General features: G+C 38.3%; 2 protein-coding genes across 5 annotated transcripts in view; one reads left to right on the forward strand and one right to left on the reverse strand.

The window, feature by feature from the left end:
* slc37a3 (solute carrier family 37 member 3) overlaps positions 1-2,014 on the reverse strand; it is a 15,422-nt gene extending 13,408 nt beyond the window's left edge. Inside the window, exon 1 of one of the 2 annotated variants that reach the window (XM_004082944.5) lies at positions 1,876-2,014. The gene's annotated coding sequence lies outside the window, so the exon portion shown is untranslated. The remainder of the gene's footprint in view (positions 1-1,875) is intronic. The other variant, XM_020714325.3, reaches the window with a different exon arrangement.
* LOC101160701 (DENN domain-containing protein 2A) lies at positions 1,971-21,322 on the forward strand. Of its 3 annotated transcripts, XM_078941529.1 has the most exons (21): positions 2,446-2,680; positions 3,240-3,311; positions 5,063-6,046; positions 6,127-6,218; positions 8,193-8,287; positions 8,363-8,572; positions 8,793-8,886; positions 8,972-9,022; positions 9,630-9,835; positions 10,293-10,402; positions 12,158-12,227; positions 13,885-13,962; positions 14,044-14,184; positions 16,719-16,867; positions 19,806-19,983; positions 20,057-20,098; positions 20,180-20,288; positions 20,420-20,689; positions 20,809-20,895; positions 20,977-21,045; positions 21,146-21,322. In XM_078941529.1, exons 2-20 carry the CDS (start codon positions 3,253-3,255, stop codon positions 21,006-21,008), a joined length of 3,057 nt encoding a protein of 1,018 aa, XP_078797655.1. In that variant the 5' UTR covers positions 2,446-2,680; positions 3,240-3,252; the 3' UTR covers positions 21,009-21,045; positions 21,146-21,322. The 3 variants fall into 3 exon arrangements, with proteins under 3 accessions (XP_023808086.1, XP_078797655.1, XP_023808085.1); XM_023952318.2 differs by lacking the exon at positions 2,446-2,680 and adding an exon at positions 1,971-2,214 and having other exon boundaries at positions 20,977-21,165; XM_023952317.2 differs by having other exon boundaries at positions 20,977-21,165.
* Positions 21,323-21,847: the final 525 nt, after the last annotated feature.

Consider the following 21,847-nt stretch of genomic DNA (forward strand, 5'->3'; position numbering starts at 1 on the left):
GGTCCTGGGCAGTGTTGCCAGGTCGGGCACTTCCCCGCCCAATTGTGTGTTTTTATTCTAACATTGCAAGCTAAAACTTGCTTTGGGCGGGTGGAGATAATTTGGGTCGGTTTGGCAGTTTTCAGTTCCTTATTGCAATGTTTCAACCAAGGACTTGTGGCAGGGGAGTCATGAGATGTATAGCTCCAAACAACAATAAATAACAACTAATCTGTTCTATAAATGTAATTTATATGCATGATTGTAGTAACTTGATCCATTTTTATATTCAAAGTCTTTGTATTTTGCATACTTCCTGTTCAATTGCCCCTGAAGCTGCAACAAGAGGCGCCACTCACGGCAGATTGCATAATCAAATGTAAATAGGGTTAAATGTGTGCCTTTTTTAGCATTTGCAAAGTAAATTTATGTAATTCCATTTTACTTTTTTATACATTGTTGACATTTTTATTACATGTCCTCACTGAAAAGACAGAAGGTGAAGCAGGCAGGAAAACAACTGAGCTTTTTTTTTTTTTTTACATATTAATAAAGAAACGATAGATCATATTTGTAATGTGGGGGGGGGGGGGGGGGGGGGGTTTGCACAAAATTTCCTATTGGTGAATCGCAATTTTTTTAGAGTAATCTTAGGTTAAAAGCTATTTGATTTAGTTTTTGTTAGGTTTTTTACATTTTTATTTATAATAACAATTTAAAAAAAAATCAAATCTATCCTTTTAAAACGTTTCCCCAGGAAGCCTGCTTATATTTTACCTCCATTAAATTCATGAAAAGTAAAACTGCAAGAATACAATTGATCAGGATAATACCCTAAGTTTTCTCCTTCCCTTCCTTAAAAAATAAATTTTTTGGGGGGGATTTTCTGTGGTTGTTAATAAAGCTGAACAGGAGTCTGTCCTGTCTGTGTGTATATATATATATATATATATATATATATATATATATATATATATATATATATATATATATATATATATATATATATATTACAGTAGTCTGTTATTATATGTTTTAATATGACTGCAAAAATGGCGGAAGTAAAAATTTTTTTAAAACTGTCTCAATTTTTTAACTTATCATAACTATTAAAGCGTTTAGTAATAAATAAATGATGTTTAACTACTTCTACTTACAACTAATTGATCACTGATGAACAAATTGGTTGGTTTTTGTAGAATCTGGCGGCTTTTAGGTGAATTTTGGGCTGGAAACCCGTCACTCTATCTGGCAACACTGTGCGTTGCCATATGAGGCATTCTGGAACGCCTCTGTGGGATTCTGCAACACCATTAGTTTAACAAATACAGGCACTGTGTGGCTAAATATGAAAGTATTTCTGTAGGTACCCCAGATTACAGCAGGTAGCAGGCCACCAGTTTGATTCTAATGTGAACAAACACGTTTTCTTTCTATATTTAAGTAAGCAAAAATCATTCAAACAGCCACGTAATTAATAAAATAAACTAACTTTAAGGTGGACATTTTACAACATTCGTGACAGATGTAAACTTGTATAATACACTTTCTTCAATTGCTTAGCCAAAACATATATTTTAGTAATTCTCTCGACTAAATGTTTACCTAATATATGCACCTATAATGAGCTTCTCTTACAATTATATTTGACAAACTCAATAAAAAGGTTATAACAGCAAGAAAAATACGTTTATTTCCGACTATATGACAGCGTAATGTCGCGTCTTCTAAGCTAATTTTAAGCTAATTGTTCGTTGCAAACAGACAATTTTCTGTCTGTGACAAAAGCTTTTACAGTATTATCCAGAAAAAAAGTCAAATTAGACGTCTATAATTTTTAAAAAAAAAACGCAATAAAGACTCAATTGAAGGACATGCATAGAAGCGTTTTCTCACCTTAAATTGAGGGTTTATGTAGCGAGTTAGTCTCTTCGCGGCGTACTGAGGATTTTTGTTTACTGTCGATGTCAGTGGCAATCAGGTCGTCACCACTGCGCTACACGGAGGTGCGCTGTTGCCACCTTCAGGATAGGAGTGGAATTACATCGGAAAATGTCATTCCAAAGGGACTCATGGAGGCAGCTGTTGAGGTATCATCACCTGTTCCTCTTGAGTGCTCAGTTGCTCAACAACCGTTGGCCTGCGTGGATCATTTTCCCGCAAATTTAAAACCTGCACCGCCAAAAGCGCTGCATTAGAACGCTCCACTTTGCAGCAAGAGCTCCAATAATTTAGGTAAGTTTGACAATAACTGATTATTTACTGGCTTGGAGGGAAGTGATTTAATGGAAGGATGTCTTTTCTATCCGTGACAAATTTTCCATGCAACTTTAAGACTAAAGCTGTTGCATTATGGCAGATGCAGCTTTTTCTCAGAAGTCAGCATGAAGAAGGCAGGTCACTTTCAGACGGCGAGGGAGGGAGGATGTTGTTGCTGGAGGAAAGGAGGGACAGAGAGGGGTGAATGAAAGTTTTAGGATTGGAGAAAGAGGCAGGGGAACTCACTGTGTTAGTCTGAGACAAAACTGTGGCTGTCACATCAAACACCCGCAGAAAACTCAAGTCAGGGTAGGAAAAACATCGTTTTTTGATTGTGATTTGGTTTTACATTTGCCTGGATGTCTACCAATGGATGTTTTTTACAACAAAAATATGCCTTAATTTGACTAAAATGCACATGGAATCTGTACAATGGATGAAGGTAAGTTGCATTTTTACTTTTTTAACCTATATTTTAAGGTAAGATGATCCATTCTGCTGATATGTATGTACATCTACATCTTAAATAGACATTTTAGCATAGCAAACTTGCAAAAAAAAAGACACAAAGTGTTGATTTTTTTCAGTGCTGCACTGTCAGCATCAAATCCCTGTGATTTTGCACACGCTCATTTGTTCCTATCAGCTACACAATTGATGACAGCAGCTTTGGAAAGTACAGGGCACTATCTCCAAGGACAGTGAACTTTTGAAACTCTGAAAAGCATCAAAAATATGAGTAGGCCTTTTGGAAACGGGTCACAAGTTTTTGTGTTGAAAGGACTAAAAGGAAGGAGCAGGAAAGGGAAGAGGAGGTCAAGGAGAAGGTCAATGACCATGCTGACTTAAACGTTTAGCGGGTTCAGGGAGTCACACCGGCTCGGCTGTCCAGCTGTCTCGTCAGAGCTCCACTGGAGCAGATGTGACCCGTCTTGAAGTTGTTTTCACGGTCACAGCTATGAGGAATGAAGGATAACTGCAGCTCCGTCTGGGTCTCACAGGTGAACGGCGATCATGGAGGCTGGTGAGAGAATGACAGCGCAGAGAGACCCCATCTACTCCACTGTCAACAGGTTTGTACAGAAGCCCAAAGGTACAAAACACACTAGGAAAAATGTCAAACAAAACTAAAGATTTAAAATAGCAGAATTGAAACTAGAGAAAGAACGTATGTTTATGTATTTTACAAAACACACTGGAAAGAAAAACATAAAAAGTAAAAAGAAATAGATATTTGAGCTTTTTTGAAGACATTTTCCAATAAGCCTATTTTGTAAAATGATGTTTTTGAACTAACTTAGAGCTTTGCAACATGTCCTGTCATTTTTAACAAATTATGTCTGTGTTTGGTTGCGCAGTGGTGTAGTGGTTCGCCCTCTCGCCTCACAGTGTGAACGCCCTGGTTCTTTTTGCGGCTGAGTTCTTTCCATGTGGAGTTTGTATGTTCTCCTTATACATGTGTGTGGGTTTCACCGAGCACTCCAGTTTCATCTCACAGTCAAAAAAAAAATCATATTCTATTGGCTGATTGGCGTCTCTAAGTTGTCCTTAGGTTTAAATGTGTGGCCCTGTGACCTACTGCCGACCTGTTCCAGGTGTGTCTCACCATCACCCAACAGTATCTAGGATAGGCTCCAGCAATGCTGTGACCTCCAAAAGGGATCAAGGTGGATCATTTGATGTTTTGGTGTTTACCGGTAGCTTTAATTTTTTCAGAAGAAAAATAGATTTGGAAGGTTTTTTTTTTATTCACTTATTGAACTGGCCTTAAGTCATGTGCTCTTTATTTGCTCTCAGTTTTTGAAGTTCACTTTCTAGACCAGATTGGATCCTGCTCAGGGTTGTGGGTAACATGGGTTGACTTTCTGCAATTGAGGAATTGGGGCAACTCTATATCAAATAATCGAGTCACGGAAACAAATAAAACACCCATCCATCTTTCTTCAGAACCTGTCAAATCCCTTTTCCAGGTCAGCTGGTTGCTGGAGCCTATCCCAGCCACTGTAGGGCAAAGGGTACACTCTAAACAGGCCATCAGCCTGTTGCAGAGCCACATAAACACATTCACAATCACACCTAGGGACAATTTAGAGTAACCAACTAAACCATGCAGCATCTTTTTGGACTGTGGGAGGAAGGCAGAGTGCAACCCAGGCATGCACGGGGAGAACATGCAAACTCCACACAGAAAGTAATCAACCGGGATTCAAACCAAGGCTTTCAAGCTGTAAGGCAAGAGTGCTAACTACTACACCACTGTGCAGCCACAAAAAAAATAAACTAAAATGAGTTTTGGATGAGGCAAACTCAGAAAATGAATAATTTCTAGGGCAGAAACACAAAAATTGCCATAGCTGAAAAATTTAAAACAGTTTTATGATCCCTTTTTCCATTTTTCTTTTTAAGTTTATTCAAAACTGCACATAACTGGGATTTGAATCACTCCCAATCCTGAGAAATACGAGGCAGCGTTCAGCTGCCCTTTCTTCATCACATCCATGAAGGTCTTTCAACTTCGGGCTACCCATTTCCTCTTGTTTATTTATTAAAAGTTAACAGCCTGATGAAATGGGCCCCGGTCCAAATGTGTGTTTATTTAGCAAACCGATGAGAAGATGCTCGGCCGTAAGCCCATCCTCTGGCATTTACTCCCAGGCTCAGTTTTCCCACTGTCCGAAGAAAAAAAAGAGGCTCTCCAAATGACAGTGAAAGTCCAGGAAGTTCCAGCGGCGTGGCATTTTATTCATCTTTTCAGAGTCTATTTTAGTCCCCCAAAGTCACACTCACAGTTTGTTTGTTTTTCCTCATTCCTTTGCCTGTTTAGACTGAAACAAAGTTGTCTTGAGAGAAGTTCCTCAGAGAAAAACCGAAGATCTGGGAGAAGACGAGAGGATACGCCAAAACCGCCCTTCACCCCGTTAGAGAATCTGCAGCCATTAGAGATGGCTCACAGAGGGCCCGCTTTAGACCCTCAAAGCAGTGACGGCGCTCTCACTTTAGCATCCAAGTCGTCCAGATCCAACAACATCAAGGAGAAGATATCTTTGTGGGAAGGCAAGGAGACGACTCATGTGGGCACCTTGGGAAAAAGTGTCACCGTGAAGCGGACAGACTCCCTCCCGAAAACACAACAAGCTCTAGAAAAGCAGAGAGTGGTGAGCAAGGAAAAGGAAGATTTGGGGAAAGGAAATGCGGATCTGCGGTCCTGCTCACCTGTTGAAGTGCTCAAACATGATGGGACGGTTGACAACCAAGCGAGGGATGACTGTAAAAGAGTTCCCAAAGAAAAGCATGCCCCAGAGAAAGAAAACGTAGAACATTCCAGGGATTTAAGGCCTAGTTCCTCTGGAATTGAGCAGGTGGGGAGTCTCAGAAAAGTAGGTGACAGGAGAACGACCCAACAAGCAAACCAGGAGAAAAGGGACGTGTTCAGTCTTTTTAAAAAACTGGAGGTGATGGGGGACAACCACCAGAAGATGCCTCCAGAACTTGGAAACTACTTCAGTCCACCGGGAAAGGATATCAAGGTGGAAGCAAAGGCAAAAGAAAATGAGAATTCTGGGAAGGAAGGAGAGACGAAGCGTCAGGAGAATGTGTACGCACAACCCGGAGCACCTCCTATCAACCCCATTCCCAAACCCAAACGTACCTTCCAGCATCCGGCGGCAGCTCTGATGGGAAAGAACCAGACGGACGGGAGAGGGCAGAGGAACCTGCCCCCGCTACCACCACTCTCCTTGAAAAGCTCCTCAAAACCTCCATCCGGGTTCTACGGGAGACCCAGAACTGTTCAAGACAGCAGCAACAGGTTCGAAGGATTCAGAAATCAACATAAAGCAGAGCAAAAAAAACCGAAGAGTCCATTTGTCATTTTTGTTTGTGTGACAGGAGATCAGTGGAGCTGGAGGATCTCCTGGGGACGAACAGTCTTCTGTTCAGCCGCTCACTTTCTCAGGAGCATCACTATGAAGACATCCTGGGTCAGAGAGCTTCTTTAATGTCTGTCAGGATTGTGGATGCTTCCTTCTCTTCAAGTCCCATTCTGATCAAACATTTGAAGTTTTCCTAGTGGTCTTTTAACACGGAATATGCCGTTTTTAGCCAAAACCCCCCCCCAAAAAACCCTGGTTGTTCCACACTGTTGGTGTGGAGTAACTCCGCCCCCTTCCCCTCCCTGATCCTGAGAGCTCTTTCTTTACAGTCTCTCCCTATAGCTTAAAGCCCCTCACAACCCATACCTAACATTGGTGGTGTAACAAAAATGGCGAACAATAATGGAGCTATCCAGCCGCAAAGGTTTGAGGCAGGGAAACACAGCGATCTGCATTTTTTCATCTGCTCCTGATTCACAATGATTTGAATTTAAAAAAAAAGCCTTAGAAATGACACAAAGAGGAATTTTCTTCATACATGTCTTCCATCATCATAAAAAAGCCACAAAAAGCCACAAGAATATGTAAGAAATATCAAAAACACAGTGTCATTGGTCACTGTTTTAAAGCTCTGAAATATTTATAACAAACCATAGAATGCGACTTTTTAAGAACTAGTCCAACATATGATAGACTTTTTTCAATCTAGCTGAAAACACTGTAAAGTTTTAAGCTTTAAAACATGACAAAGATTTTGAAGAACTTGGTGTTTTGTTATTTTTTTAATTTACATTAGTGACCTAAAAGACACCATCAACCACTCAAAAAAATGTATAACAAAATTCTCCTGAATGAGCTGAAAGATTTCATAAAGTTAAAATGTGTTAAAGATCCATTCTGATTAAAATTTTGTTTTTGGTATATTTAACATGTTTTTGTGCCATTTTTCTGATGATGAAGGACAAATATAAAGAAAATTAAACTCAAAATTTTCTTTCTGAGTTTTTCTAAATTCAAATCGTTTTGAATCAGGAGCAGACGAAAAGAATAAAAAAAAAGATTGCATTTGTGGCGTACAAAATACGCCAGGTGGGCTACAAGCTCCCTGCTCTGCTCCAATCTGATGCATCCACTAGTAGACGAGTAGATCCATGAACGTCTTCTGCTGCTCTGCAGAAACTATGTCCAAGAAAATGACAGATTTTTTTATTTTTGCTAAAAATGACATATTCATAATAAAAGACAACTGAGAATGCTTTTTTTGTAGATCAAACGATAATCAGAGTAGGTCTTTAAGGCTGTCAAACCCCTTTAAGGGTTTTATGTGTTGACAAAAGCAGTCAGAAGTGGGATCAAGTTAAGAGAACTTGATTCTGATGAGTGTGAATGGGTCAGGGAAGTGTTATACTGTTGATAAATGCAAAGGAGTCACTGTTATGGAATGCTGGTTTGATGATTTGCTCTGTATTTACAGGGATTCTTCTGCTGAAATGATCAGATTTTGTACTGAAGATGCTGAAGTTCATCACATCTTTGGTTTTTTTAACACAGAGAGGTGTTATTCTTCAACTTAAAGGAACAATATCTTAGAAAACTCGTACTTTCATTCTGCCAGATATTACTTTTTAGTAGAAAGTGGTCTTAAACATTTTCATTACCCAAATTTAGAGTTCCCACTTTGATCATCTTTCTATTTGTTTTAAAAACAATTATGGTCTTTTAATTATGATTGTACTTTTTTTGTGACAAAACCATCAGAATGGAGCATTGCAGGAAGCTTCTGGCCCACTCAACATATTTTCTATGTCACAAATACGATCTTTTTCCAACAGCATTTTGTTGTCTGCTCCTGATTTACAACGATTTGCATTAAGAAATATGCAGAAATGACATTTTGAGCTTTATTTCTTTATATATGTCCTCCATTATTAGGGGAAAATTCCATAAGGGCATGGTAAAAACACCAAACACATAATTTTCTTCAAAATGCATTTTTGTAAAAGACTGACGTCAAGCAAATGATGCAGTGAAAGAGTGGAATTTTCACAAAGGAGAAACTCATTTGTTGTTTTGTCTGTCCAGATTTGTCCAAGGAGAACGTGTATGAAGACATAGAGCTGGAGAGTCAGTGCTCCCAGCAGTCGGTACCCTCTTCTCCTGGTGCAGACATCAGCAAGGTTCCTGCAGTAAACATCTTAATAAATGCCAGCAGTTCTGCCATCAAATATTTAAACCACCGTTTCTGCCTCCAGGCCCACAGACCTGCTTTCTTTAGGCAGAATTCCGGCCGGAGCTTCAAGCTTTTAGACTTAAAGAAAGCTCACCAGCAGGTCCAGAGAACCAACAGTGGAGGGGTTGCATCTCTGCTCCACCTCAGCCCTCCATCCACCCCCACCGGAGCAGATCAGAACCCATGGCTGGCGGGGGATCCTTACAGCCGCTCCTGCCGCAGGATACCAACCGTCGGTGTTTGGGTTTAGATGTTCTTTCAAATGATCATTTCATGTTTTATTTAGATTTCTGAAGCATGATTCGTATTTCAATCAGTCTTTGACATATAACTTATATTTTTTAATTCAGTGTGGCCTCATTGCAGCTGCCAAAGCAAAAGTCTTACTCATAATTCCACTTACTGGCAACTATAAATCATGTTGCAGCAACGAAATATGAATTTCTCCACAGGTTGTACTGAGGATCAACAACATTTTTGAGGCTCGAAGCCGGAAAAAACGCCTGAGAAGGATCTATCATTATTCTGAGACGAGTTCAGGGCGAGGTAATGAAACCACGCCCACATTTCTCGCTTCAATTTTACACATAAAAGCACATTTTTATTAATGTGTTTTTGCTTTTATTCACAGCGACGGATGAAAACAGCGACTCTGAAAGCGAGTTTGAGGAGAAATCTAAAGGTAGATTTTGAAATATGTCTGTTATGAAGCCACTTTATGGAGGAAAACTGCATTTTCTAAACTAGGAAGGTTGTATTTAGGTATCTCAAAAGGGAATAAAAAAGGGAAAGGTTGACGTGAGACAACCTTGTTTTGAGCAGCTTAAAGACCCACTCTGATGACAAATAGTTTTTTTTCTTTTTCTTGTTGCATTTTTATGAGGCTTGAGGACATATATATATATATGTACTGTATATATATATATTATATATATATATATAATGAAAATTAAACTTAAAATTGCATTTCTGAGTATTTCTTTATTCAATCACTGTCAATCACTAGCAAATGAAAAAATGCAGTGTTTTTTTTGAAAAGGTTATACTTCTGATGTAGACAATAAATCACTTTGGCCTTTCTAAAATGGTAGTAAAACGATATATTAATAATACGCCATTTACCCTTTTTGTTGTCATTTACCCTTTTGTCTTTTGTACAATCATTTCATGGACACTTGAATAGGCAAAAAAATATATAAAAGAAAAGAAGAATCCCACAATATGACTCAAGTTAATAGACATTATGGTAGATTATGCTCTGAGCCTGTCTCTCACGTGCGCTCTACCAGCTCACCGCCAGCGTCTTGTATCGGTCCAGTCCATTCTGAGCCAGTCCAGGCCGGCACAGCTCCACTACAACGGTTCCCACATCAAAAAAAGTCCTCTGGATCAGGAACTGCACCAGCGCAGGCTGTTTGAATACTTCCTGGTCGTGTCACTGCAGAAGTCAAAGGATCAATATCTGCCAGAGGTCACTCAGCAGTTTCCTCCCAAGGTCAGGAAAGCGATGAATCAGCGCTTAAACCGTAAATGTGTAGGACCAAGTCAGTGAATAATTTGAATGAATAATTTTTTTTATTTGCATTACTAACCATGTAACAATTTTTCCTCTTAAACAGCAGCAGTCAGAAATTTCTTTCATATTTACAGATCATTTTTTACATTTATTTGCACACTTGTGCTTCAAAATTGCCCATTTTCCATTTTCCTTAAGCAGCTCATGTAAACATGTTGGCGGATCAAGCATGGGAGTCAATAAACGTGTTGCTCCTGAATCTTTTGGCAACTAAATAAATGTATAAAAGAATAATCTGCCGTCATAACACCTTGAATTTGGTATTAAATTTCAAGTTGCAAAAAGGTGTTTAACTTTTCGAATGCAAGATTTTTGTTCCGTCTTTAAGCTAAATGTAAAATGAAAAACGTGAAAAAATGGTGTTTTGTTGTTTCAGTTGGAGCGAAGCTTCAAGTTTCTGAGGGAAACAGAAGATCAGCTGAAGATTATTCCTCAGTTCTGTTTCCCTGACGCTAAAGACTGGGAATCAGTGGAAACATATCAAAGGTGGGAATGATTTCAAATTGATCTCTAGTTTTCAATCAATCTACATAATGCACATGTGTCAAACTCAAGGCCCGCGGGCCAAATGTGCCCCTCCGTGTCCTTTTATGTGGCCCGCGACAGCATAAAAGTTTTTAATGTGTATTTATTCATATCTGGGGAAATCGGACTAGAAATATGGGATTGGGCTACTTTACATTAGGACTTAAACACTGTCCATAAACCTTAGCTGACAGAATCAAATGTAAAAGGATTTATTCTAGAGTAACAAGCAAACATATGTTTTCAATGCAATTGTAATTATCACTTTAAAAAGTTAAAATAAATAAATAAATGAGTTATTTAACATTAGTTACATTTATTTTTCGTTACATTTGGTTACATGTATAAGTTATATCTGGCCCTTTGAGGACAGACACTATGCTGATGTGGCCCTTGATGAAAATGAGTTTGACACCCCTGACATAATGTATTTTTTGTTTTAAGCTAAATTGTGGCCAAAAAAATTCATTTTTAGGTTTCAGAAAAACTAAGACTTAAAACTAAAAAATTGGAATACAAAAATCTCTATATATTTTATGATATTTTTTATGGCCAAATCAGGCCTAACCTCCAGAGATTCAAAGTTGAGAATGATTAAAAATCAAACTCTTTTTTTCAGCAAAAATCGAAATTTTTAAAATTATTACTTCCTGTATGTTTTTTTTAAACTAAATTGTGGCTGAAATGTTTGTTTATTTGAGAAAAATCAAGACTTAAAACTCAAAATTTAGACTTTCGTGCTAAATAAAAGTAGAAATAAAAATAAAATTAAAATATATGTTTGCATAAAGAAATTTTTTTTTCAAGAGAAAGTGTATGTTTAGCTTTTGTTCTTTTAAGTTTGAAATATTTGTGTTGACTTTATTCTAACCTAGGAAAGAAAAAGTTATTTATAAAATAAGTTTTATTTGATTTGATTTGGTTTGTGTCAATAAAGCTTGACAATCTATTTTTATGGGTAATTTAAGCCTAAACGTCAAAACAAAAACAAAAAAAGATTTTAAAAAAAGTTGAATTAAAAAAATAAAATACAGATTTTAAAAGCTGAAACTTCAATAAAACAAACCTGAAAAATGAAGAATGCATTTGTCTAAATGACTGAGACCAGTAACTGCAGTGTTTTGCAGTGTTGTTCACAATAACGTTAATTACATTTTCACAAACTGACATATTTGTAATCCTTTAGACCAGGGGTGTCAAACTCATTTTCACTGAGGGCCACATCAGCATAGCGGCTGTCCTCAAAGGGCCAGATGTAACTTATACATGTAACTAAATGTAATGAAAAATAAATGTAACTACTCCTTAATGTTAAATAACTCATTTATTTACTATAACTTTTTGAGTGACAATTACAGTTTCACAGAAAACATATGTTTGCTTGTTACTTTAGCATAAATACTTTTAAATTTGATTCTGTCAGGTTAGGTTATATGGACAGTGTTTAAGTCCTAATGTATAGTTGCCTAATCCCATATTTCCTAATGAATAAATACCACCAATTTTTATTTTTTTATTTTAAGCAATTAAAAACTTTTATGCTCTCGTGGGCCACATAAAATGACATGGAGGGCAACATTTGGCCCGCAGGCCTTGAGTTCGACACACGCACTTTAAACCAATATATACATATTTTAAGTTTCTCTCGTTTGAAGTTGAATATTAAAAAGATGCTGTCTTTTTTTTTGGGGGGGGGGGGCGCCCCCTCTTTCACAGTGAGATGTTTTCCTTTGTTTTGACTGGAGAGGACGGGACCAGGAAGTTCGGATACTGCCGGCGATTACTGGTAAATGGAAATGAGCAGAATAAATACGTGTGGTGTTGCTGAACAGGAAGCAGCTGAATACCGCCATGGCTGCTGAGTAAATAAGCATGCCAAAATAGTCTAAGTGCCTGTGGGAACACAGTCCATCCCAGAAATTTGGGGGGGCAAGGAGGGGGTGGTGGAGACTGGGAACTGACCTTTCTATGTCAGGATGTGCATATTTTTATGTTTATGTTCTGAAAGTTTTTGGAATGTTGATGATCAAAGATTTTTTTTTGTCTAAAGTGGGTATTAAGTAATATTCAGTGATGAAAGTCTTCCGGGAATTCCCGGAAATCCGGGTTTTTGAGCAAACCGAACGTACTTTCCGGGAAATAAAGACCTGATCTTTACGGACAAATCGCTTTCCGGATGAAAAAATGGTCTGAAATCGGCGAATTTTAGCTTTATTTTCTATATTTCTCCGCGGATCGCTTCCTCTATGGTCGCGGCCATCTCTCGTCTTCCCGGCCTAATTGACCAATGACGGGACGTTTTAGTTGCTTTCGGATGCGTCGACGGGTCTGATTGGCTCTGTCTGCACCACGTGGTCAGCGTGACTTGCTTCCCTAGAGACCAAAACTGGCTGACCCACGCTAAACTTTCACAAACAAATCTGAAGAGTTTGCGATCAAATTTGTGTTAAAATAATGGCAGGCATCGTCATTATTGAGCGTGGTCACGACCTCAGTTGTGAGAAGACGATAAAAAACAAATTGAAGTGGTCTTGGCTGGAAGAAAAATATTTTTAAGGTAGTGTAGGTCAAATACTTTTTGTGTAAAATAATCTCAAAACCAAATTCAGAAATAATTTCAGTTTTAGTTTTGAGTTTCAGTTTTTATTTTGAATACATTTCTCTATCTAATTTATTTGTATTTCCTAATTACCATGATTTAGTTCAGTATAGTTGACATTAATTATAAGTATTTGATGGTTTGGACCCGCACTCCCTTAAAAAATAATGTTTACAATGTTTAATTTAGTTTGTATGTTTGTTTTGATATTTCCCAGATTACTTAGTATTGGTGTTAAAGAATTGATGTATTATGTTATAGAATTATAGTTTAAAGCAGATCCCATATTTTGATGTAATTATAGTTTGAGAAAACAGTGCAAGTGGATGTTGTACATCAGTCATTTCTAAAGCAGAAATAATGTATAAATAACTGAGGTATTTTCATAGAATATCATAGTTACTGGTGTTCTTTTTGCCATTTGGGGCTTTGATGTTACTATATTTTAGCAATTGTATCTTTTGCAGATTTTAGGAAAAGCTTAGATTGTAGGATTGTTATACTTTGAGCAATGATCCAAATTCTTTTTTAGGACCAGGAAGTCCTTAATGTTAAGTCAAACTAGGGGTTTGAATGACAAATGATGATGCTCCAATTAGTCTTAGTTTCTTGATTAAGAAGTGAATAACGAGCTGCCAGAATGCACCAGAATGCATCTAAGACTATGTATTTTTCAAAAATTTCTCTCTGCGCCGCCATATAGCTCAAAGAAAAGTTCAGGGATTTTTTCCTTGCCTGACTTTCATCACTGAATATTTCTAATAAAAAAGTACAACTTTACAACTCGTTTATCAATTTTTATCTGCTTTTTAAAGTGTTTAAATGCAAATTTGATCCATTCCAGCCCAGCGGCAAAGGCAAACGCCTGCCTGAAGTCTATTGCATCGTTAGCCACCTCGGCTGCTTTAACCTGTTCTCCAAGGTAGATCTTCCCTGCCTCGCTGGCTCCTTCTGATCACGTCTGTAAGAACCCAACTTGAGTGTGCGGCTGTGGACTCGGCAGGTGCTGGACGAGGTGGAGAGGAGGAGGGCTCTGTCTCCTGCTCTGGTGCAGCCGCTGATGAGAGCCATCATGGAGGCCCAGTTTCCAGCTCCTGGCAGAACCATCAGCATCAAAACGTTCCTTCCTGGTTCTGGGACGGAGGTGACCGTATAGAAATATTCTGATGACGTACATGATGAACTATTTTTGGTCATCCCCAAGCCTACATTCTTGAATAGCTTGAAGAAACAATTAAGAGACGTTCACACCGCCCTCTGCAACAGGCAATCAAGCAGACACTTCCAATGTAAACACGCAAAAATGGCCGTTTTGGTCATCTGTATTAAAACTGCTGCATTCAAATATCGCTGCACACGTTTCTATAACTGTGTTCGGGCCATTGAACGTGTGCTGAAAGAACCAGTTGAACATTGATGAATCAGGGACTCGGATTTGGTAGTGATGTATGGACGGCGTTCCTGTTTAATTCACGAAAGTGCAGACCAAGTAAAAGTTGATCATGGAGAGAAATAATCACTTGTGGTTTGCGCCCGGCAGGAATTATACAATACCAAGTCTTTTATATATCGGAATAGAGCTGTAAAAGAAAAAGCCTGGACCAACTGTTTTTCTCTATAGAAGTCTGTGGAATTTTGGTTTCTTAAAAGTTTGCTGTTTGAAATGCAAGGGGGTGTGGGTCCCTCAGTCCAGTTCTCCTATACAGTCAGGGGTGACAATGATTGGGTCTTTAATCATTTAAGTTAAAGTGGCCCCTTCCTGCGGGTCCCTTGAAGAAAACAAAGACCTCTTTATTAATAGAAAATGCTAAATTGATTCAATATAATAATAGATAACTAGAATTTTACTGATGGAATTACTTTGAGGAAGAATTTGCTGAAATTTGAGCAACTCAGAGCCTAAAACTTTTTATTTCCACTATATATTATTTAATGTCCTTCTTTACAAAACGTATCAATTTAAAGATGAAAATAGCCTCTGCTGGTATTAGCATTAGATGATAGAAGAGTCACGTTTTTCCTATTTTTTAAGTTTTAAAAAACTCTTAGGAATGCGTTCGTGAACACTATCTGCGTTCGTGAACACTATCTGCGTTCGTGAACACTATCTGTTTTGTGTGCATGTTGACATGTGGACATTTTTGCGGCTAGCAGGTGTGTTGATAATATTTGAGTGTGTGTGAACAGGCCCCGCCCTTTTTGTACTACATTTGAACCGTACCGTAACGATAAACAACCAGTAAACCTGTCTGCTCTATGCTGCTTCATGGTCTTACCCCCCTTCCCCTCCTATTATCACCCTCCTACCCCCCCCTCTCTCTAACGTCCCTCTCTCTTCTTTCCTCCTTTCCTTTTCCGTCCGGTCCAACACCAAAGATTTTCAAACATGATTGAAATTAATAAATTTTGGCCTCAATTACAAAAGGGGTTTATTCAGACATACCTTTGGTTTGTCTGAAGATGAATAACCCCTCTTGTTAAAATAAAATATGTCCAACACAAGAGGCCCTCAGCTCTCATCTGTTTGCCTAGCTGTTGGACAGGACAAGTTAAAAGAGAAAAAAAAAAAAAAAAACTCTTAGGAGATAAACACTGTGTGCTTTTATTGAGTAATCTATGTGCGTTACTTTTTTTGAAATTACGATTAAACATAGAACTATTCATATTTTAAAACTATGGAATTTTCCATGTTGTTAAAAGCAAATTCTAAATCATCCAGAATGAATCAAGACATTTAAAAAAAAAACACATCCATTAGAGGGGTTTTGTCATAAACTAAAAATGGAAAAAAACAGCTGCTTTTGTTTTATTTACGGTAACTACCTTTATTGTTTCACCTTTATTCAAATTAGATTTATATGTTTTATAGTTGTAAACTAGGATGTTTTATCAAATCTACTCCATTATTCTGCTTCTTACACTGTTTTAAATTAGAGATGAACCTTTTCCTTCTTTTATTGTCTAAACCAGGTGTCTGCAACCTGTAACACTGAAAAAACTCTACTAAAAAGTCTTACCATTCAGTAAACCGAAACTGATTTGTATTTTTTTATTCTTACTATTATGATATATATGAATGAACTATTTTTAGGGCATAAATACAACATAAATAGAAGAAAATTTGCTCTTTTTTTTTTTTTACATAGGATGTTAGCAGTGATTTGAAAAAAGAAAAGAAAAAATATTTTTTCGTTTTTGGTGGATTACTGCTAGAAATGTGTAAATCTAACTGACAAAAATTAAATCAGGACTAGTTAAGTGACCCTAACCCTTTTTTTTCTCAAACCGTAAAGTGGATTTTTCTGAAATCCTTACAATTTTTAATAATCTGAATTAAGTATGAATTCGTGTTAATGACCCTTAAACTGATTTCGGTTGAACACCTTGCTCAAAATCTCTCAAAATGTTTTAGTTCGACTTTGAAGCCAAACTGCTAAATGCCGTAATGGAGCATTATGGGTACTGTAGTCAGGAGCCTGACGTAGTGATATGTACTGTTTTTCAGCTGTTTGGGAATGAGATGAATAAAGCTATCTTAGAGAGTCTCCATGGGTGGCTAAAAGAGCCAAATGTGGCTCTGGAGTCTCAGGTTGCAGACCCCTGGTCTAAATTGTAAAAATGTATGTAAAAATTGTAGCCCCAGTGTAAATGTTGGTCTGAAACCATGTCTGTGTGTAGGTGATGGAGCTCTGTCGGCCCTCAGACTCCCGCCTGGAACACGTTGATTTCGAATGTCTGTTCTCCTGCTTGAGCCTGCGCCTCCTCCTCAAGGTCTTCGGCTCTCTCCTGCTCGAAAGACGGATCATCTTCACCGCAGACAAACTAAGGTCGGTTGTCGCTGCGGGCGATCCTCTGTCTTTCACCTCCTTCTTCTAAATCAATTTTCAAAGTAAAAGCATGAATGATGTTTTCTTAAAAGGGAAGAACTGTGTGTGGCCCGGGCCCAGGTTTTTAGACATCCCACAGATGGAGGCTTTGTGCCTGAGGGATATGTTAAGGACAGACCGTGAGGTCATTGGGGCCAGTTTGTTTGTTCTGCCGAGGAAATCCAATGGGAGGAAGACAGAGGAATGCAAAGTCCAGTGATGTCACTAGAAGAAGTATGTAGGCCAGCTTTTCTCTCTGGGAAATGTTACTTTAGGGCAGGAGTGTCCAACTTTTTTTTACTAAGGACCATCCGTCCATTTCCTATAATAGACTTTTCCTATCCGGAGGCATGATGAACTCGGTTCCAGCTGTCTGCAAGCCAACATAGACACCGGTCTGTCGTAGGCATGAAACCACTTATGCTCCCGATTACTTAAGACATTTTAGAATCTCTACTTATCCCATCAGCTTTTTTAAGTGAGTGGAAAATCTGCAAAAACATGCAAAAGAAGGACACTTCCTGGTTGAGGCACAAGTTTAGGATGTATAGATCTCCAGCCACACTTTATACAGTTTGGCTTTCTCTTTTGTCCAATGTCTAAGCTTTGAAAAGACAGTGAAGTCATGTTCATTTTCAGTTTATTTTAGTCATAAATCACTAATTCACCACAAGGTTGTCTCAAAAAGCCAAAACCAATTTAACAATGAACGGAATAACTAGGATTTTCAAAATCTAAATTATTCCTAATCATCACAAACCAGTTCAATCGAGATAGTTGTCAATGTCAGTACGGTGGCCCTGAAGTGCCAATCACACCAACAAATCACTCAATGCAAAAAGATCACAGTGAAAATGAAAAAAACAACAACATTACATTTTATAGATTAAAAAAAAATTCCCCCCCAAAAATGAAACAAAATAAAATGATTTGAAAAACAACAGGAATCTTCCGAAATGAAATCAAACCCAATCAGAAACCGGAAAAGGTAGGTATTGTGCGACATTGTTGATTGGACCATTAATTTTATCCAACGTTTTAACTGAAATTTGTTTGGTATGAAGGAATACTGGATATGCATTTGAAAAAAACATCTAAAATCAAACATCGTCATCCATTAAAACAAAAAAAACCTCTGTATGAAGATAAAAGAAGTGTTTGCAATGATGAGAGCAAAAGAAGAAAACAGAGAATCACAGCAACATCTGTTTTAAGTACAGCTTTCCCTCATTCATCGCGGGAGTGACGTTCTAAAAATAACCTGTGTTGGATGAAGTTGGATGAAGTAGGATTACGGATGTTTTAAGGCTGTAAAACTCCTCAATACACACTTTCTACAGTACACTGTTCTCAGGCAGGCATGAACATTTTTATTCTTTTCTCTCTTTAAACTCTCAAAGTTCAAACTTTCATAGAAAAACAATTCTAGGATTCTAGAATCAGAGGGTTTTTACACACTGCATATGAATGACTGAAGTGTGTTTACAACTTTTCAATCATGACTTTCCAGAAAAGGCTCTTGTAAAATATATTTTTTTAAATATCGCAATATTTTTATTATTGACAAACATGTGAGAAGTCAGAGCTCTGTGTCCCCCTCTGGTCATCAGCGGGAACCATCTCCAGAGTGCTAAACACACTGCATCTCCCAGCAACCCCAACACAAAGGTTCTGGATGCAGCACACCTGACTTTCATTTGCAATCACTCACAGCACACTTAAGTATTGTTTGTGCCACTTTGCCTGTATTACCGACCATTGAAACCTGACCTGATCTTCTGATTTCTTGACCCTGTTTTGTCTCTGACTCTGTTTGCCTGCCTACCGCCTGTCCCAACTCTTGTTTGGATCCTGACTACTTTCATTGTTTCTCTGATGCTCTCGTGCCTGTTCTCGACCCCTGCCCGCCTGTCTCTGATGCAGTACCTATACTTGGGAAAATTAGAAATGTTTTATTTAGTTTAGTTTAGTTTAGTTTTCCACAATGTGTCAAAAGCAACAAATCCCCTCACAATACAGAATGTGGAAAAAATGGACATCCCCAAAGCAGCTGCTTATTATTAGGGGTCCATTTTATACAAGCATAAAAGTATAGAAGATGAGTGGCGGAAGGAAAAGAAAGGAAACTGACTGACCCTGGATGGGTTGCTACTATGTCACAGAGTGGGACTGATTTCCAGATTTGTGCATTAGTGCCTCTGATTTGTGACTTTGGGGGAATATTTGAATGACACTCTTGTTCCTTGTCTCTCAATGAGCTTTAACCCTTGTCCTATGACCCCACCCTTACATTGACGTGTTCTCCCTACCATGACAAAGGTGGATAAAAGTGAAGAGGATTTAATGTAATCCATAGACACCAGTGAAGATCACAAATCATTGAAGGAACAAGTTCAGCTTGTCTTGTGGGGTCTAGATGACCCACAAGACAAGGGTTAAAAGAAAAGAGGGTGGCGCATTTTCCTAAACCCTTTAACAGCAGAGCTTCAGCTCCAGTGCTGAGATTATTTACTTTCGTAGCTCTTCTACCTTTTTCGTCAATGTAATTCCAGGGGATTCTGAAGCGGAGAAAAGCAGCTCTGGACCATTACTTTACATTAGTAATGGATCTATACATCTACAAGTGGATGCATCAGAATGGAGCAGAGCAGGGAGCATGTCGATCTTTTTTCTCAAATTGCATTTTTATCCTGATTTACATTGGTTTGAATAAATAAATATTCAGAAATGCAATTTCATCTTAATTTTTTTTAGACATGTCCTCCTTCATGTCAAAAAATGCCACAAGAACATGTTAAAATCACCAAAAACCTTAGATTTGGTCTTTAAATGGTTAAATATGTATCCTCATATTGTTCTCCTCTTTGACCCCCCCCCCCCCCCCCCCCCCCCCCCGCAGTACGCTGTCCCAGTGCTGCCATGCGGTTGTGGCCCTGCTGTATCCCTTCGTGTGGCAGCACACCTACATCCCCGTGCTGCCCTCAGCGATGCTGGACATCGTCTGCACGCCGACTCCCTTCATCGTGGGCTTGCTGTCCAGCTCACTGCCCCAGCTCACTGAGCTGCCCCTGGAGGAGGTCAGGAGGGCAGAGCGGAGGTGCACATGTTACGTAAAAACAGATTGTTCACTTCTGGTTTACGTGTATGCAGGTCCTTGTTGTGGATCTTGGAAATAGTCGGTTTCTCAGACAGGTTTGTTTTTTTTTAAAGCTTTTTATGGCTTTTCTTTTTCTTTTCTTTTTTAAGCTTTCTGCCCTTTTTGCACTCTTTTAGTTGGATGATGAGGACTCAATCCTTCCTGCTAAACTCCAATCAGCCCTGGAAAATATTCTGGAGAGGAGAAGAGAATTTTCTAATGAGCGAGGAGGCAATATAAGCAGCGGTGAGACCCAAAGAATTTTGAATTTTAGAGTGACAGAAAGAAAGAAACTTGCTAAAATTGATAAAAGATTAGTTAGAGTTGGCATTCCTTTGGGAATAAATCCTCAGATTACTGAAAAAAACTATCCGCAGACTCCGGATATCTCAGCACAGTCGTGTCGGAGGCTTTTGTTCGCTTCTTTGTGGAGTTAGTCGGTCACTATCCGCTCTTCATCACTGGTGAGCGCGAGGATGGCTATTCCTCCTCCTCCTCGTCCCCCATTCCCTGCTCATTTCAACGAGAGGGCTTTCTGAAAGCCATCCCGTCCAAGACCGTGCGGCGTTTCCTGGAGGTCTTCATGGAGACTCAGATGTTTGGCTGGTTCATTCAGGAGAGGGAGCTTCACAGGCAGGCGCTCAGAGGTAAAAAACAAAAACAAAAACAAGAAGAAGTTTTCATTCATTCATTCATTTTTTTAATGAATGAATGAAGAAGAAGTTTTGTTGGAAAATGGTTGATTCCTTTTTTTTCTGAACTACAGGACTCTTTGAGGTGAGAGTGCAGGAATATCTCGATTCAATCCACGAAAATGAGCACCGGAGGGTCAACAAGTTCCTGAAAGGCCTTGGTATTTGGATGATCTAAATTTCTTTATTATTTTCTCTTATTCTCATCTGAAAGTATTCATGTTTCTTTTGTGTTTTCTTAGGAAACAAAATGAAATTTCTTTCCAAGAAATAATCAGCAACAACTTGCTCCGACAGTCATAATTTCAAACAAAACAAAGATGAGGAAAAAAAATATGTCCAACACAAGAGGCCCTCAGCTCTCATCTGCCTGCCTAGCTGTTGGACAGGACAAGTAAAAAAAAAAAAAAAAAAACAAAGATGAGGAAAAACTCCCTGCTCAATCAACAAACATAATGGTACAACTGTTTCTGAGAAGCTGTCTGTTTCTCCTTTCCTCACTGTCATATGACAAGGTTCTTCTCCCTCCAAGGCTGCCAACGAGAAAAAAAACAGTCAATTCAACAATAAAATACAGTTTTTGTGGATTTTTGATGGTTTAAGCGCCATGTGTAATATTTTGTAAAAAAAAAAAAAAAAAAAAAAAAAAAAACTCCAAGAAGGTGCAGTACTTTCTAAATCCATCAGGGGGCAGCATTGAGTTTTGTCAGGTTTGATCACCTTGACCTTGACCCTGACTGTGAATAATAGAAACAAAAAGCCAACTAACATAAAACAACAGGCTCTTTTGCTTTCAAACATTTCCTAAAAAATGACGACATGACAAGAGTTTTAAATAATTTTTATGAGGTGAGACCCTGAATTGATGTTGATGCATGTTCCTACAGACAAAAGGCTTACAATGCACTTGATAAAGTACTTTTTTCACCCTAATCTTTCAAATTGTAGATATTTTTAAACACCTTTTTAGATAAAAAGGCAATGACGTACAGGTTACTTTTAAAAGCCTTTATTTCGTAAATAGCAGCTCCTAATGCTGCATTTAATTAGGTCAAACGTTTTTATGTGTCATTGCAAAACAGCTGAGGTTGACTTGTTTCTATTTTAGTCTCT

This window comes from Oryzias latipes, chromosome 23, assembly GCF_053564925.1.
Source record: "Oryzias latipes strain Hd-rR chromosome 23, Olatipes_Hd-rR_3.1".
Taxonomy (NCBI): domain Eukaryota; kingdom Metazoa; phylum Chordata; class Actinopteri; order Beloniformes; family Adrianichthyidae; genus Oryzias; species Oryzias latipes.

Bases quoted from the DNA above. Each gene is read 5' to 3' on its own strand.
- LOC101160701 (XM_023952318.2), top strand. From the start codon at position 3,253: ATGGAGGCTGGTGAGAGAATGACAGCGCAGAGAGACCCCATCTACTCC. The intron at 10,403-12,157 runs GTGGGAATGATT...CCTCTTTCACAG, and splicing joins TCAGTGGAAACATATCAAAG to TGAGATGTTTTCCTTTGTTT. The intron at 12,228-13,884 runs GTAAATGGAAAT...GATCCATTCCAG, and splicing joins GATACTGCCGGCGATTACTG to CCCAGCGGCAAAGGCAAACG.